Below are 15,846 nucleotides of genomic sequence, written 5' to 3'. Positions count from 1 at the left end.
AAGTCACTGTGCGGCCTGCAAGGATCCTTCTGTAAAGATTAGTGGGTCCCATTTCCACTTGAGCTGAATGCCACTGACCTAGAACATAAGCGTGGGAAGAAATCTTGGAATTGATCTCTGTAATCTATATTTCTAAGTGTGTGGATCCTACGGTTTCTCATATTTAAGACATTTCAACCATCTCTCTAAGAGTATCTATGTTCAATGTAATTTAAGAAACATTTATTGAATTTCACAATGATAAAAAAAAATAACGTTCTGTGTACCATGCTTTAAAGCCAACAATCACATTCCCCGGGACCCTGAGAGGTAGGTGGTTCTTCTACAAAGAAGAAACTGACTCAGAGAACCCAGTCATTTGCCCCAAGTCCTATCCACAGTGAGGAGGGTGGACACTAATATGGGAACCCAGTGGCACTAGCTCCAACGGCAGAACCTTTGGGGCTAGCAGAACCATGCACCTGAGGACAGACACCTCCACAATTTACTGCACAGAAGACAGCATCAGGGCAGTCAGGGCTGAACGAGGCCTTCCCAACAAGCTAATCCCAGCTCTTCATTTTACAATGGGCAATCTGAAGCAAAGGAGCTTAAGGGACCCACCATGATGGCAGGAAGAAGTGAGAAAGAGCCAGGACCCCAGCCTAGCTCTTCTGACCCCAAACCCAGCATTCTTAGCACCGTTCTTGGAGCTTTCTGTAAAAATACAAATATGCCTGACATTCAGTGACCAACAGTCATTAATAAAGGCCCTGAGGTTTACAGATCATACCCACCTGCCCACACTGTGATTAGCCATGATGTAAAGAACTTCAATTGTTTTGTGCCGCACGGTGCTGTCCGGGTCTTTCAGCAGAAGCTTCAAGCTGTTCAGAAACCCTGGAAATCAGAAACCTCTTTGAACATTCATGAGATTCAGAGTTCACATTAAAAGCTAGCAAAAGAAAGAATGATCAGAAGACAAACAAGCCCCCTGAGGGCTGTGTCAGTGCAAAGCAGATGACTCCTAAAGCCACTTCCACAAAAACCCTACTGTGCACCTACGCAATGAATGCTGCCTCATGCCATGCGGGTGAGTGAGCCTGAACTCTCCAGGGGTATGCCACTGGTGCACCAGCTTTGGTAGCTGTTGAAAAGCCTCCCTGCCACTGAGATCCACCGCCCAAGAAGAAGCCCAGCTAAGCAGAGAGAGGTTCACCACCCAGAGGCTGGCCGCCAGGTGATGAATCCTTTGACCACAGCAATCTATGAAGGACAGAAAAAGAAAAACTGGTCCTACACCTGTTTCTTCCCTGACCTGAGAGGCTGGCAGAAATGGTTATCAGTCAACAGAAAGAACCATGCAGTTTTGTTTTGCTTTCAAAACTGGCTCTCTTACAGGAACTGATGCAAAGTGAAGCAAGCAGAACCAAGAGAACATGGTCCACGGTAACAGCAACATCGTATGATGATCAATACAACGACCCCTGGCAATTCCAAAGGATTCATGATGAAAAAGATTCTCCACCTCCACAGAGAGGACTGACGAACTCTGAGTGCAGACTGAAGTAGAACTTTCTCACTCTATTTTTCTTTCTTTTTTCAATATGGCTAATATAGAAATATGTTCTGCATGATTTTGCAATTAAAATTAATGTTACTTTGCTTGCCTTCTCAATGGATGGGAGAGAGACTGAAGGGACAGAATTTGAAACTCAAATTTTTTAATTGAATGTTAAAAACAATATTTTTAAATAGGCTGGATCTCTGTCTTGCCCCAGGCTAGAAGCTTGGGGGCTTTTCCTGGGCACCGGCCAGTTCACTCCTCCTGAGGTAGCCTGGTGGCTTTCTCACCATACTGCTGTTGGACTCAGTGCAGACCCTCTGTTGGCTTTAGTCCGCTACAGCTCGAAACTTCCTGAGCTCAAGCAATCCACCAGCCCCTGCCTCCCTGTGAACCCAAAAAAAACATGCAATGCCTAGACTGTCTATACATGTTGATTTAATTGTCTGTATGTGAGATCCCAGTCCAGGGGTGGGGAACCTGCAGCCTGGGGCCTCAAGGCCACACAGGTTCCCCATCCCTGCCTAGTCCAACAACTGAGCTGGCAGATTACTACTGATGAAACTCAATCATCGCAATACCCCACATTCTCATTATAAATGCAACTTGAAACTCAGAGGGGGCTGAAGCTAAATGAAAGGACGGTTCTCCCAAATAAAGCAGTTCACAGAGTTCAGCTTGTTGGACTCCCAAAGGCAACAGGAAATACCCTTTCACTGAATATGTGGTCACCTCACAGGCCAGTGCATAAACAAAAGGACTTTCAGGAAAATACCTGCAGCTGACGTTGAGGAGGAGGATGAAGAGAAATTATAAGACGACTCTGACCTGGCCCTCCAAATGAAATTAAGGTAAAATGAGGCACAAGTTCCAAGCAGTTCAATTTATTGACAAGGCTAGCAATTACCAAAAAAAGAGGTCTCTTGACTCCTCAATCAGTTAAAAGACCACAAGGCAGGGCTCACTGGCCTCCAAAAGTTTGGGGAAGTACAAGAGAACAAAGAACAGGATGCATCAAACAATACGACTGGATGGAAGCCAAGAACGCGGGATTAGGAACAGCCCCTCCTTCCACCTCGTTGTCAGGGAAAGCTCAATCCACCTGCACGGATAATAGTCCACACTTTCTTGCAGGACAGCCAGTGTCACACAAATAACAGACTCCCTGGCACCCACTTGCATCTTGCAAGACACATTAGCGCGATAACAGATCTCCCTTAATTGTACACAGGCAGTAAGATGTGTAGAGACAATATAATTCTTTGAATTAAGGTGATTTATGGGACAACTTAGGTCAGAGAAGAAAGCTAAACTTCTGAGACTAAACTCAGAGACAAAGAAACATGGCTTAGGCATGGGTTGGGGGTGACCCAGAATAGAATCAATTACAAATGGAACTGGAATCAATTTGATTTTCTCAAAATCCACATATACTCTAATTTTCAGTGACTTCAATGCAAAGGTAAGCATAGAGAAGGCACTAAAAACATTGTGGAAACTATGTGTCTGGAATAAAAATGAAAGAGGTCAGAAGCTTGTGGCCTAGACAGAAGCCTCACCCATATATATATATGTGCGTGTGTGTGTATGTGTGTATGTATGTATGTATGTGTGTGTGTATGTATATATGTATAGCATGAACACTTTTGTTTGTTGTCTTTCTTTAAAAAGATTTATCGTAGCCTTTCGTTTTTATACCAGATCTTTCCCCATAAAGCACCTCTCTCTCAAAGGAACCATCTCTGAATACTTTCTTCAAGACAAGAGTCCAAAGGCGCTGGTAAGAGCTGAGTAATAACCCAAAAAATAAAACTAACTTCGTCTTTTAAGTGAAAATTTTATATTTAACTTTTTTCCAATTACACATAACAACAATTAACATTATTTTTTTAATTTTTAATTTAATTTTTTAATTTTTTTAATTTTAAATTCTCTTTCTCCCTACCCTGCCCTCCCCCCAAGAAGGCAAGCAATTTGATATAGGTCATACAAGTGCAGTCATGCAAATATATTTCCATATTAGCCATGTTTCAAAAAAACCCACAGAGAAAACAAAAAGAAAGTTTAAAAAGTATCCTTCAATCTGTATTAAGACTTAATCAGTTTTTTCTCTAAAAATGAATTGTCTTGGATCATTGCACTGCTGAGAATAGCTAAGTCATTCACAATTGATCATCATACAAAATTAGTGTCACAGTGTACAATGTTCTCCTGGTTCTGCTCACTTCACTTGGCATCAGTTCATGTAAGTCTTTCTAGATTTTTCTGAAAACATCCTGCTCGTCATTTCTTATAGCACAATAGTATTCCATCAAAATCGTATATCAAAATTTGTTTGGCCATTCCCCAATTGATGGGCATCCCCTCAATTTCCAATTCTTTGCCACCACAAAAAAAGCTGCTATAAATATTTCTGTACATATAGGTCCTTCTTCTGTTTTTAACTTTTTGGGATCCAAGCCTACTAGTGGTATTGCTGGATCACAGAGTATGCACAGTTTTATAGCCCTTTGGGCATAGTTTCAAATTGCTCTCCAGAATGGCTGGATCAGTTCACAATTCTAACAACAGTTAACAAATATCCCTTCCAACATTTGTCATTTTTTTTTCTGTCATATTAGCCAATCTGATAGGCGTGACGTGGTACATCAGGGTTGTTTTAGTTTGCATCTGTCTAATCAATAGTGATTTAGAACATTTTTTCATGTGACTATGGATAGCTTTGATTTCTTCTAAAAACTGCCTTTGCATATCCTTTGACCATTTATCAAATAGAGAATGACTCATATTCTTATGAATTTGACTCAGTTCTCTACATATTTGAGAAACAATGCCTATATCAGAGATACCTGCTATAAAAAAAATTTTCCCCAGTTTTTTGCTTTCTTTCTAATCTTGGCTGTATTGGTTCTGTTTGTGCAAAACCTTTTTAATTTAATGTAATCAAAATTATCTATTTTACATTCCATAATACTATTTCTTATTTGGTCATAAATTCTTCCCTTATCCTAGAACTGACAGTTAAATATTCCATGCTCACCTAATTTCCTTATGATATCACAACATCTCAGTGTGGTATGAGATGTTGGTCTATCCCTATTTTCTGCCAGATTGCTTTCCAGTCTTCCCAGCAATTTTTCTCAAATTGGATCTTTACATTTATCAAACACTAGATTACTATGGTCATTTACTACTGTGTATTATGTACCTAATATATTCCACTGATCCACCACTCTATTGCTTAGCCAGTACCAGATTGTGTTGATGATTGCTGCTTTGTAATGCAGTTTGAGAGCTGGTGTGGCTAGGCACCTTCCTTCACATTTTTCAGTTGTTCCCTTGATATTCTTAACCTTTTATTCTTCCAGATTAACTTTGCTATTTTTCTAGCTCGATAAAATATTTTTTTATAATTTGATTGACATGGCACTGAATAAGTAAATTAATTTAGGTAGAACTGTTATTTTGATTATGTTGGCTTGGCCTACTCATGAGCCATCAATATTTCTCCAATTATTTAGAACTGACTTTGTGTGAAAAGTGTTTTGTAACTGTGTTCATGTAGTTCCTGTGTTTGTCTTGGCAGGTGGACTCCCAAGTATTTTATACTGTCTGTGGTTATTTTAAATGGAATTTTTCTATCTTCTCCTGTTGGACTTTCTTGGTAGTATATAGCAATACCAGTGATTTCTGTGGGTTTATTTTATATCCTGCCATTTTGCTGAAATTGATATTTATTTCAACTAGTTTTTTAGTTGATTCTCTAGGAATCTCTAAGTACATCATCACACCCTCTGCAAAGAGTGATAATTTTCTTTCCTCATTATGTATTCTAACTCCTTCAATTTCTTTTCCTCTTCTTAGTGCTATAGCTAACATTTCTAGTACAATATGGAATAGAATTGGTGATAACGGGCATCCTTGCTTCACCCTGATCTTATTGGGAAGGCTTCTAGCTTATCCCTGTTAGAGATAAAATAAAAGAGACTTGACATAGCTAGCTACCAATCCGAGAGTCATCTATGAATGGACTGTTTACATACAGTCAAATCATAATTTTTAGAGGAAAATCGAAAACCGACACCAGATTAGAACAAAAATGAGAAGATAATTGAATAAATTCAAAAGAGCTACAACTTGATCTATTTAAACAAGTTACCATCGCTGAGAAATAGGATAAATGTGATATCAATAGAGGCTACCTCCATTTCCTCTAACAGTTTGTATTATACACACGCACACATGTGTATGCACGCACACACACACATGCACTCACACAGATACACACACACATATATATGTGTATATACACACACACACACACACACACACACACACACACACACATATGCACTATAAAGCAAATGCCATAATAAGGAAGATTTTAAAAAACTAGAACTTCCCATAGCCAGCAAAAATGTGCTCTCCTTACATGCAAGGACCATTCCAGTTTGGAATATCAATGCATATGCCAAACTCTGAAGGGGAGGATGGTGGGAGTTTATGAGAAGTATCAGCTCATAAAATCATGAGAAACAATAGAGGGGAAAAACAGAAAGTGTGTCATGAGGAGCAATGAAGCCCGACTGTCCCAAGAGCATTTAAAAATGAAGCTTAGGGACAGCTAGGTGGTGCAGGGAGTAGAGCACTGGCCCTGGAGTCAGGAGGACCTGAGTTCCAATCCGGCCTCAGACACTTGACACACTTAGAAGCTGTGTAATCTTGAGCAAGTCATTTGCCCTGCCTTCTCCCCTGCAAAAAAAAAAAAAAAGCAGCATAAAAAGAACAGAAGAAAAATGGGGGGTGGGGTATCAAGACATCCACAATGAACTTTTTTCTTCCCCAATGACAGAAGAGTCACCACACTTGGACACTAACATCGGAGTCATGGAAAAGGTACTAAAGAAATCACAGTTGGGAAAAGCAGCTAGACTGTTGACATCTCCCACCAGAAAGGAGGTCCAGGATGAAAGGGACGGAATTTTGAGTTAGGGATTGGTTCTAAAGACATCTGAAAGCAGGGAAAATACGGAATGATTAAAAAAAATCACTGATGGTACTAGTACCAATAAAGGAAATGAAGGAGATATCACTGATCTACAAGCCTCCTTTCTCCCCTCAGCAAAGCCCTTCTGAAGATGAGCTACGCACTGTTTGGAAAGCATCCTTGAGGAGACGCGGGAATGGAACTGGCGAGGCTTTCACTGACAATGCTGGGCGTCCCAAAAGTCTTGGTGCCGTTTTTGCTTGAACAGCTTAAGACGGCACTGAAACTTTCGGGATGCCCTGTATTCACAGCACAGTTGAAAAGTCGTGAGGATTCAGGAACCCTGGAGATATTGATTCAGGAGAACCGAATGCAGCAGGCCAGCTCTCCTCCAACAAAGGGCCTCCATACATGTTGCCGTCATAAGATCCCAGCTCCAGAGCCAGAAGGAACCCCAGAAGCCAGCTAGTCCAGCCCCTTCCTTTCACAGATGAGGAAGCTGTGCTCTATGCATTATACCATATTTCCTCATACAAGATTCCCTGACAGATGCAACAACAGAGTTAATTTTGTTCAACAGTACTCTCATTATCAATAGCAAGCAAGATTTAAAATACCAGGGCAAATACGAGGTAAGGTGTTTGCCCCCTGCCATGGAGAAGATCATGCAAGCAGTCCTAAAGGAAGATTCTCCAGATGTTTGCTGGTGGCATTTCCTTGCTGCATCAAACTCTGGGACCTTGCTGAGCCTCCCAAGCTTGCCTCACAGTCATTTAACCTAACAATCCACATCTAAAAAACTAAGTGGATGAAGAATGCCTAGTGACCAGATTATACAATATACTTGGATGGATAGCCCCTGAGCTGGTCCATCAATACAGACACTACAGATGGCCAATTGTTGCAAACAATCTGCTAGCAGCGGCTGAAGGTGTATAAGACCCACCAACAACCAGCACACAGAAAGCTGCCAGCACAGGTTCTTTTGACTGCTTTACTAAGGAAAGCAACTTAAGGGGTTAACAATATTAGTTTAATCAAACATATATAAACTCACTTAGTTCAGAGCAAATACAAATTACAAACATCAACAGACACACCTTGTCTGATTCAAATCTCAATGCATAGTTACCAGAGTGTAACAAAGTCCCAACATCTGGGTTTACAAGCTGGAGGGCTCTTTACTACAGCTGCCCAGAGTCTCCACTTCAACACGCCTCCAAGAGTGAGAGCCCTAAGCAGGCAGCTCTGTTCTCTCTTTTTACATACTCTTTAGCCGTTATCAAACATCATCTGAGCCAGCAGAACTTAGGCTCTGACTATTGGCTCTGGTCTTAGCAAGTCCCCTTAGGCCCCTGAGGGCTTCCGCCCGCATAGGCTCAGCACCTAGTCGATAGGGGTTTGGACCTGGGGTTCAGCACCTAGGAAGACTCAATCAAAGACACCCAACTTAATTGATATTACACCATTCAACTGGCAACAGAATTGAAAAGGAGAAAGAGAAAGCTGGAATGTATTTTGGCAATTTTGTGGCTCTTTCAGTGACTCCAGGCTAAAACCTATAACACCAACATTCTTCCGTCAACACGTGTGGCTCCAAATCAGAGATTACCATTTCCAAACACCCCAAACTGCCTTTTATTTTGGGCCCAAAATCACAACCTAATGATCATTTATATTTTATAGTTTGTCTTTCGAAGACTGTTCCTGCGTTTTACATGGTCACACGTCCCATGATGATCTCTTTTATGGGGCTCCTCATACACAATTTATTTGGGGTTATAGGTAGCAGCCTACCTACTCGCACCCTAAGGTATTCCATTGCTCTTTGTGCAACCTGCAATTTGGGGTCTTTGGAAATGGTGATATTCTGTGATTCAGAGCCACACGATGGAAGAATATTGGTGTCGTAGGTTTTTATTTTAGGGAGAAGCCTACAGAGGGCCACACAGTTCCCAAAATACATTCCAGCTTTCTATATTTCTTCTTCAATTCTGTTGCCAGCGATGGCTCAAAGTGGGCACCTGCTGATTAGGAGAAAGGCTTTAAAAAAACAACTATGATGTATAACTATAAAGTAATGGAGCAAGTAAGACATGTGGCCAATGAGGAATTCTGAGAAACGCAGGAAAATCTGTATGAACTGATGAGCGAAATAAGCAGACCCAAAGAAATAATGTCTACAATAAACGCGCCAATGTAAATGTTTTCATGTACTGAAAGGAGGTAAGTTCTGAGTAAGCTCCAAAGCCAGAGATAGTTACAAAGAGCGAGGAAGCATGGCTCCCCCCCCCCACCCCAGCAGAAAAGTGGGAGGCTGCTTGGGCGATAAAGTCAGGGGCTTTTCTTTGTTCCTTCTGGAGTGGGGGTGGGCTGAGCGGTCTTTGGCCAGGAATGACTACGATTTAAAGGCCAAAGGCATCAATAAAACTTTTTTTTTTTTTTTTAGGAGAGAGGTTTGTCCAGAATGAAGGAAGGGATGACCCAGGAATAAAACTGAAGGGCCTGCCTGGAGGCTCCTGAGAGGCCTAGGGTGGAAGGGCTGCAGCACCTGGAGTGAAGCCCTGGGGGAAAATCGTGTTGGCCAGTCAGAGGCCAGGAGGGGCGGCAAGCAGCCCCTCCCCACCCCCTCCAAGAAGTCTCCATTGAAGTGCCAAAGCTGTACATGACTGTGGAAGGAAGAGACTGTGACAGCCAGAGAGACCTAGTACTTTAATGTTTGAGGTCCACTACTTCCCCCACCAACACAGACTATGCGCCACCTACCTACTGAGGCCTCAGTGGACTGTCTATGAAAACTCCATCACCCCAAAAGCCAAGCTGATTATCCAGCTTGGATCCCCACTTTACAGGTGAAAAAACCATGGCTAGGAAAGGTTAAGTTACTACCCAGAGGCCCTAGAGCTAGTAAGTGTTTGAGAAGAGATTCGAATCCAAGCCTTCTTGACTCCAAGTCCTATGTTCTACCCACTAGGTCATCTCGCTACCTGGTGGTCCACTGGCCAGAGTTATCCCCAAATCGTAAAAGGGTTTTAGTGGAAGAAACAGGCATGTGAAATATTTAGAAACAAAACATTTACCACAGACAGATGGGGGAGGGAGCCTAGAACTGCCCAAGGCTTAGTCCACCAATTCAGACATATATTCAAGAAGAGGAAAATATCATGAAGTTCCATGTTCTGCCCCTGCTAGAGGTGAGGAGAACAAAAACCACTCAAAGGGCAGCCACCCTCAAGTTCATACAAGCAGGCTTGGGGGAGAGATGCGGGCTCTGTCTGAACCAATATGGTGGGCATTGTGAGAAAATCAACATCTGGGAGCTGGGGGCTCCAAAGTAAAGAAAGTGGACACAGATATGGCCGGTAGGACCAGAAGGGCAGAGTAAAAAAGATTTCTACAGCCACCACAGTATCAGGTGGTCAGTCCCAAGCTATGCTCCTTTGGGGGAGGCTGGTTCTCTCTCAGGTTGGGGCCTCAGGCATTGATCCAAAGGAGAGAAGTCAATCTTCTGTGACTCTGGAATGGCTGGGACCCTGACCTGGACCTTCCGTGGGCAACGTATAGCAGGCAGTTGTTTAATTAGGAAAATGGCTTCATAAACTAAATCAGTGCTTCATAAATAAGCTGATAACCATGAAGGTTATCACCTCTGATCTGGACACTGTATTAGTAACTGGTTGCCTCAAATCTCTCCCCATTCTAAGCTCTCCTCCATTCAGCTGCCAAAGTGACGTCCTAAAGGATATGTCACACTGGCTCCCCTCCTCTCCCCCTCACTCTCCACAGTCTCCTATAGAGTCTTCGGTTTGGCATTTAAAGCCCTTCACAACCTGGCCCCCTCCTCCGTTTCTGGTTTCCTTACACTTTGCTTCCCACTTCCCAACTCTACCATCCAGCCAAATTGGCCTTCCTTTCTCCTGTTCCTCATGCTCACCACTCCATTCCCCACCTCAGTGCCTTTGCATTGGCTGTGCCCCTCACCTGGAACGTTCTCCCTCACCACTGAGGCTCCTACAGCCTTCTCTTCCTCTGCAGGTATCTTTGACCACACCACTTCATGCCCGTGTTGCTCCCCCCTTAGACTGAGGACGGGGACTATAGTTTGCCTTTCTTTGGATCCCCAGCACGTAGCACCATGCCAGGCCCCTAAGAAGCTCTTCAAGAATGCTTGGTAACTGACAATGTCATTGCTTATCATCTAGCCCAGCACGCACTGCAAGCACAGAACGTGATTTACTTCTATTCTGGCGAAAGAGAAGCAGAGTCCCCTCGCCCAGCCCCACCTTGAGAGCAGCCCCTCGGTGCTCAGCTGTGGAGGGCACATGTCCAAAGTGCAGGCGCTTCTCGGGCTGCAGGCCTAGGGCCTTCACAGAGGCCCCACCCGAAGTCTCTCCTCCACAGCTCCTGGGCACATGAGCCAACATCTGTACAGGGCTGAGCCCAGGGCCAGGCCCAGAGGAGGCAAGTCATGAATGCACAGAAAGAACACTTGTTCCTTCCCTGCCGCCCCTCCAGTCCCGTCAGTCCTGCCTCTGGAGCACACCTCGATTCCCCTCTCATCCAGATCATCTCCAAGGTGCCAGCTAGCTTTAAATTGGTGATTCTTTTCCCCAGGACCTGCTGTCTGACTATGCCTTCCCTAGCTTTCATCTGGATTCAAAAACTCAACTTTATGCTCACCTTAACTGAATTGCCTGTCCTAGTCAGCCCACCACCCTAGCTAACCCCATATCTGGGATCCTAATTCTGGGCCCCTGTGTTCCTCCTCCCACCCCAGCTTGGGATCACGTACACATCTGATAAACATGGCCAAAGTGCCTTCATGCAAGTGATTCCCTCCGAGGCCAGAGCCAGCCCCCTGGAGAATTCCACCAGAAAGCCCCCTTCCTGCACCTCTGTCCTCTGCCTGGACATCCCAGGAGGTTTGTCAAGGCCTGGCATGAAGAGTGGATTGGTTTTCTATGTCTAAAGACAAACCAGGGCCAGAACGGTTATCTAGCACGCCACATCCCAAGAGATCTAAACAGTCACAAATGTTGGGCTGAATCTATGATGTGACATTTAAGAAGAAAAAGTATGACATTCTACTTCAGAGTTAAGAAAAGGAAACACCCTTGCCCAAGGTGGGGCGGCCCAGCTTAGGCCAGAGACTCAGACCCCCACAGTTGAAAGGGAGGGACCCCAGTTTATGCAACAAAGACCTGGGCATTTTAGCAGTCAATAGGAGGCCAAAGCCTCCAGAGCCATGTAAAAAACCACCCCCAATCATCCAAGGCTGCACTAGGCTCTCCAGGCCAAGAACAAGAAGAATTTGGATCCATTTCTTTGTTCCCTCTGTCAATACCTCTGGAATCTGGCCGACAGTCAAGAACCACCTTTGCTGGGGGACTTTGACGAGCTAGAGGCCTGCCCAGGTAGAAGCAACGGCCCAGGGAGGTTGGCTGAAGGGACGGAGGCAGTTTACCCCAAAGAGAAGACTTGTGGGGTCACAATCAATCTGCAAGTATCTGGAAGACGACCCTGCAGGAGCTGTTGTGTGGGGCTCCTGAGAGCAGGGACACTGGGGAGCCAGGACACAGTGACAGACTTGGGTTCCATGGAAGAAAGAGAAGTTTGAGCTATCAAAAATGGAGTGGGCAGCCTGGGAAGGCTGGAAGATGCTTGAGCAGAGGCAGGCTGGGCAGATACTGGAGGGCTCAGAAGAAATTTCCAGCTAACGTGCCGTCCAAGGTCCTCATCCCTCCCAGCTCCCTCAGAGATGTTAGGGCCGTGTACCTCGATGATGCACTAACAGAAGCCGCCTGCTCTTCCAGCCCACTTACCTATGCTGATGGCTACATACACATGTTCAGGATCATGCACCAGGTCGCACAGGGCCATGAGGGCCTTCTGCCGAGTCAGCAGGTCCGGGGACTGGAGCTCCTCATTCAGCTTAGGCAGGGCCCGTCGTCCATAGGCAATGGAAACTTTGGTAGGGTCAATGTCAGGAGGCAGATACTGAGAAATCAGAGGACTTGCCATCTGTCCAGGCAAGAGGTGGGGAGGGAATCCTCCCTCTGGAGAGCAACTAACAGAGGGGCTGCCAAGGAAAAACAACCCAGAAAACCTGTTATTCAAGGCACTGGCTGCTCTAAATGTACCTGAAAGTTAGAACCAAGAGCGAGCCACAGACTGAGTCCCAGGATATGGGTTCAAGTGCTGCGTCTCACAGTTATGGGCTGGGTAGCCTTAAGCAAGTCCCCTCCCTTATTATTAAACACTATATTCATTTGTATATATTATGTACAGTTCCAGATTCTGCATTGGCGCCCCCGTTCAGAATATAAGGCAGACTTTTGCTTCAGCAGTGCCTGGGGGCACACAGTAGGCCCTAAATTAGCGCTTGTGGATTAATTAATAGCTGGCATTTACCCGACAGTTTTACAATTGCTAACGCTGTGTAGCAGGCCCCCATCTGATCCTTCCCCCAACCCCAGGGAGACAGATACTTTATTTTTGGTTCCAAAGGGGGAACTCCAATCCTAGAAGCTCCCTCCATCATTGCAGATCCTAACTCTCCATAGGGTCTTAAAAGAGGGCCCTGGGGCTCTCACATTGATGGGAACTTTCCTCTTTTCAAAGCCCTTTACTTCTCCATCCAACCCTCACAATAGCACCATGAGGTGGGGGCTCTCATTCTCCTAACTTTACAGATGGGGAAACCGAGGCTCTGACAGGCTGCGCCTTGCTCCGTTCACTGTGCTGCTGGAGCCAGGTCTTCCTCCTTCCAAGACCAGCCCCCTCCATCCACTGCGCCCCCCCCCCAGGATCCTTGAGGCAGACACAGTATGGTCGGCCCATTTTACAGATGAGGAGAGAATTGACCCGTCCAAAGTCACACAACTAACACGCGGCAGAGCTGGGACTCGAACCCAAGCCTGAGTCCTCTACTCCACAGATGCCTCAGTTTCCCTCTCAGTTAACGGAGGTGGCGGGACTAGATGATCTCTAGGTTCCTCCCAGGTCTAAAGCCTATGCCCTAGCTCGGCATTCTGGGCTCTCGGGGTGAGCCCCCTGTCCTCAGTTTCCCCATCAGCAAAATGGAGGGGTTGAACCTAGGACCTGTGAACCCTCTTTTTCAACGCTAAATCCACGATCCTCAGCCAGGCGCATTACAAGGGGCCCTCCGGGACGGTCCCGGGTTCGAGTCTCAGTCTCCCCGTGTGTGAAATGGGGCAGGCGCGTCCCCGGCCGCAGCTTCTGTGGACCCCGGAGCTCCGAAGGCCCCGGGTCGCGTCCCCGGCCGCTGCCTCAGCCTCACCTGGGCCTCGGGGATGGGGCCCACGCCGGACTAGCCTCCCTACGACTGAGCGGCCCCTTAGAGGTACAGTTGCTAAGGCGACCGCGGAGACTTCCGACGCTGGACCGGGAATCCCCGGAAGTGAGCCCTCTGGTCCCGCCCCCGTCCCGCGTCGCCTAGCAACGCACAGCACGCGCCCCTGAGCCCCAGACACACCTCCGGACAGCGCCCTTTCACTGCGCGTGCGCCCTCTCTTTAACTATCCCTCCCCCTGCCCTTCCAACGGAGCCCCTCGCTCAGGCCTCTCTCTAAACCGGGCGGGGACTCACTGAGCAGGCGCGAAGCGCAGGCACCCGCTTCTTCACTAACCCCGGCCCCAGCAGAGCCCTACCGGAGCCCACTGAGCAGGCGCGAGCCCCACCCCCGCCGCCTCTTCACCAACCCCGCCCCAAGGCCGGGCTGGCTGACCCGTGGAAGAGCCATGGGCTAGCACCATGCCCTGTTGTGTATACACGGCTGTAGATTCGTGCTTGGGGCAGGGGGGTAACTGATAGCAGAGGATGCCTGTTCATGGACTGGAGCGGGGTCCAGGTGCCCTCCCTTCCCCATGAGGGAGTCAGCTGGAGCCCTGCCCAGTGTGTAAAGTCCCTGGGCCTCAGTTTCCCCATCTCTATGTAAGGGTGGGGTTGAGACTGCCCACATTTGGCTTCCCTCTCTCCAATATTTCCCATTTGTCCCGTATGTAGTTTGTACACACTTGTATCCCCCATTAGATTCTAAGCTCGTTGAGGGCAGCAACTGTTTTTGTCTGTTTTTGCTGCACTTAGCACAGTGCCTGGCACACAGTAGGCACTTAATAAATGTTTGTTGATTGACCATCTGGTGTGGACCAAGTGAAAACACTTCCTGATTGAAGCACACAGTCAGAACTGAGAGTGAACAGTACCTGTACACCTCCTGGATGAATCAAAGCCATCGTCTTAGAGCCTGGGTCACCTAAAAGCGGGAGGAGAGATTAGAGCAAAGAGAGGACTTGGTGAGGGCTAGAGTGGAGAACAGGACTGGGGGCAAAGCCCAAGTAAAGGGCAGCCCTTTCCCCAGCCTCCCCTCCCAGTGTTGCCCATGCACAGACGCTACCCTCTCATCTGCTGCTTCCTTACCCAGACGTGTCCAGTGAGCTGAACTTTGCCTCCCTCAGGAGGTAGTCAGAGGCTAATTTAAGATAAATAGAAATCCAGGGTTAGACAAAGAGCCCACACTCTGTCTAGCAGTGTTAGGAACTTTCCTTACTGGGGGCTTGGAGAGATTGTGGCTGAACTCAGAACTTTGCATTTGAAAATAAACCCTAAAGCCAAAGGAGAGGGAACCAATTGGGCCTTCAGGGCCATTACATTGCCCCACAGATCTAAAATGAAGTAATTATTATAATAATTATAGGTAATGCAATGGATCTGGAGTCAGGAAGACCTGAGTTCAAATCCAGCCTCAGATATTTACTAGTTGTATGACCCTGAGCAAGCCACTTAACTTCTGTTTGCTTCAGTTTCCTCAAATGGAGGCAATAACCCTTTTCACAGGGTTATTATGAGGATCAAATGAGGTATTTCCAAAAAAGCACTTGGAACATAGTAGGTGCTTTATCAATGCTTATTCCCTCCCCTCCCCCTCATCAGGTGTTACATGTAAAATGAACTGGGAGATCTCTAAGGTTCCTTTCGTCTCTAACTTTTTAATGGATTGTAAGCTCATCGAGAGCAGACGTTCAGTTGTTTTTCAGTTGTGTCCGACTCTCCATGACCCCATTTGGGATTTTCTTTGCAAAGACACAGGAGGGTTTGCCATTTCCTTCTCCAGATCATTTTACAGGTGAGGAAACTGAGGCAAACAAGGTTAAATGACTTGCCCAAGGTCACACAGCTAGTAAGTGTCTGAGGCCAGATTTGAACTCACAAAGAAGAGTTTTCCTGATTCCAGGCCAGGTGTTCTGTGTACTATGGCACCACCTAGCTGCCCTAAGACAACAGGTGCTGCTTTGTA

At 46.1% G+C, this 15,846-nt stretch overlaps 1 protein-coding gene across 1 annotated transcript in view; it reads right to left on the bottom strand.

Moving 5' to 3' along the window:
• Positions 1 to 12,551, bottom strand: part of RSPH14 (radial spoke head 14 homolog) — a 184,565-nt gene extending 172,014 nt beyond the window's left edge. Inside the window, exons 1-2 of the mRNA XM_036741025.1 lie at positions 12,353 to 12,551; positions 777 to 879 (exon numbers count right to left, since the gene is read on the bottom strand). Coding sequence (XP_036596920.1) covers positions 777 to 879; positions 12,353 to 12,551 — 302 coding nt within the window. The remainder of the gene's footprint in view (positions 1 to 776; positions 880 to 12,352) is intronic.
• Between the last annotated feature and the right edge of the window lie 3,295 nt (positions 12,552 to 15,846).

This window comes from Trichosurus vulpecula, chromosome 1 (genome assembly GCF_011100635.1).
Source record: "Trichosurus vulpecula isolate mTriVul1 chromosome 1, mTriVul1.pri, whole genome shotgun sequence".
Lineage (NCBI taxonomy): Eukaryota > Metazoa > Chordata > Mammalia > Diprotodontia > Phalangeridae > Trichosurus > Trichosurus vulpecula.
Note: the sequence above shows the minus strand (reverse complement) of the source record. Positions and strands in the feature narration are given on the sequence as shown.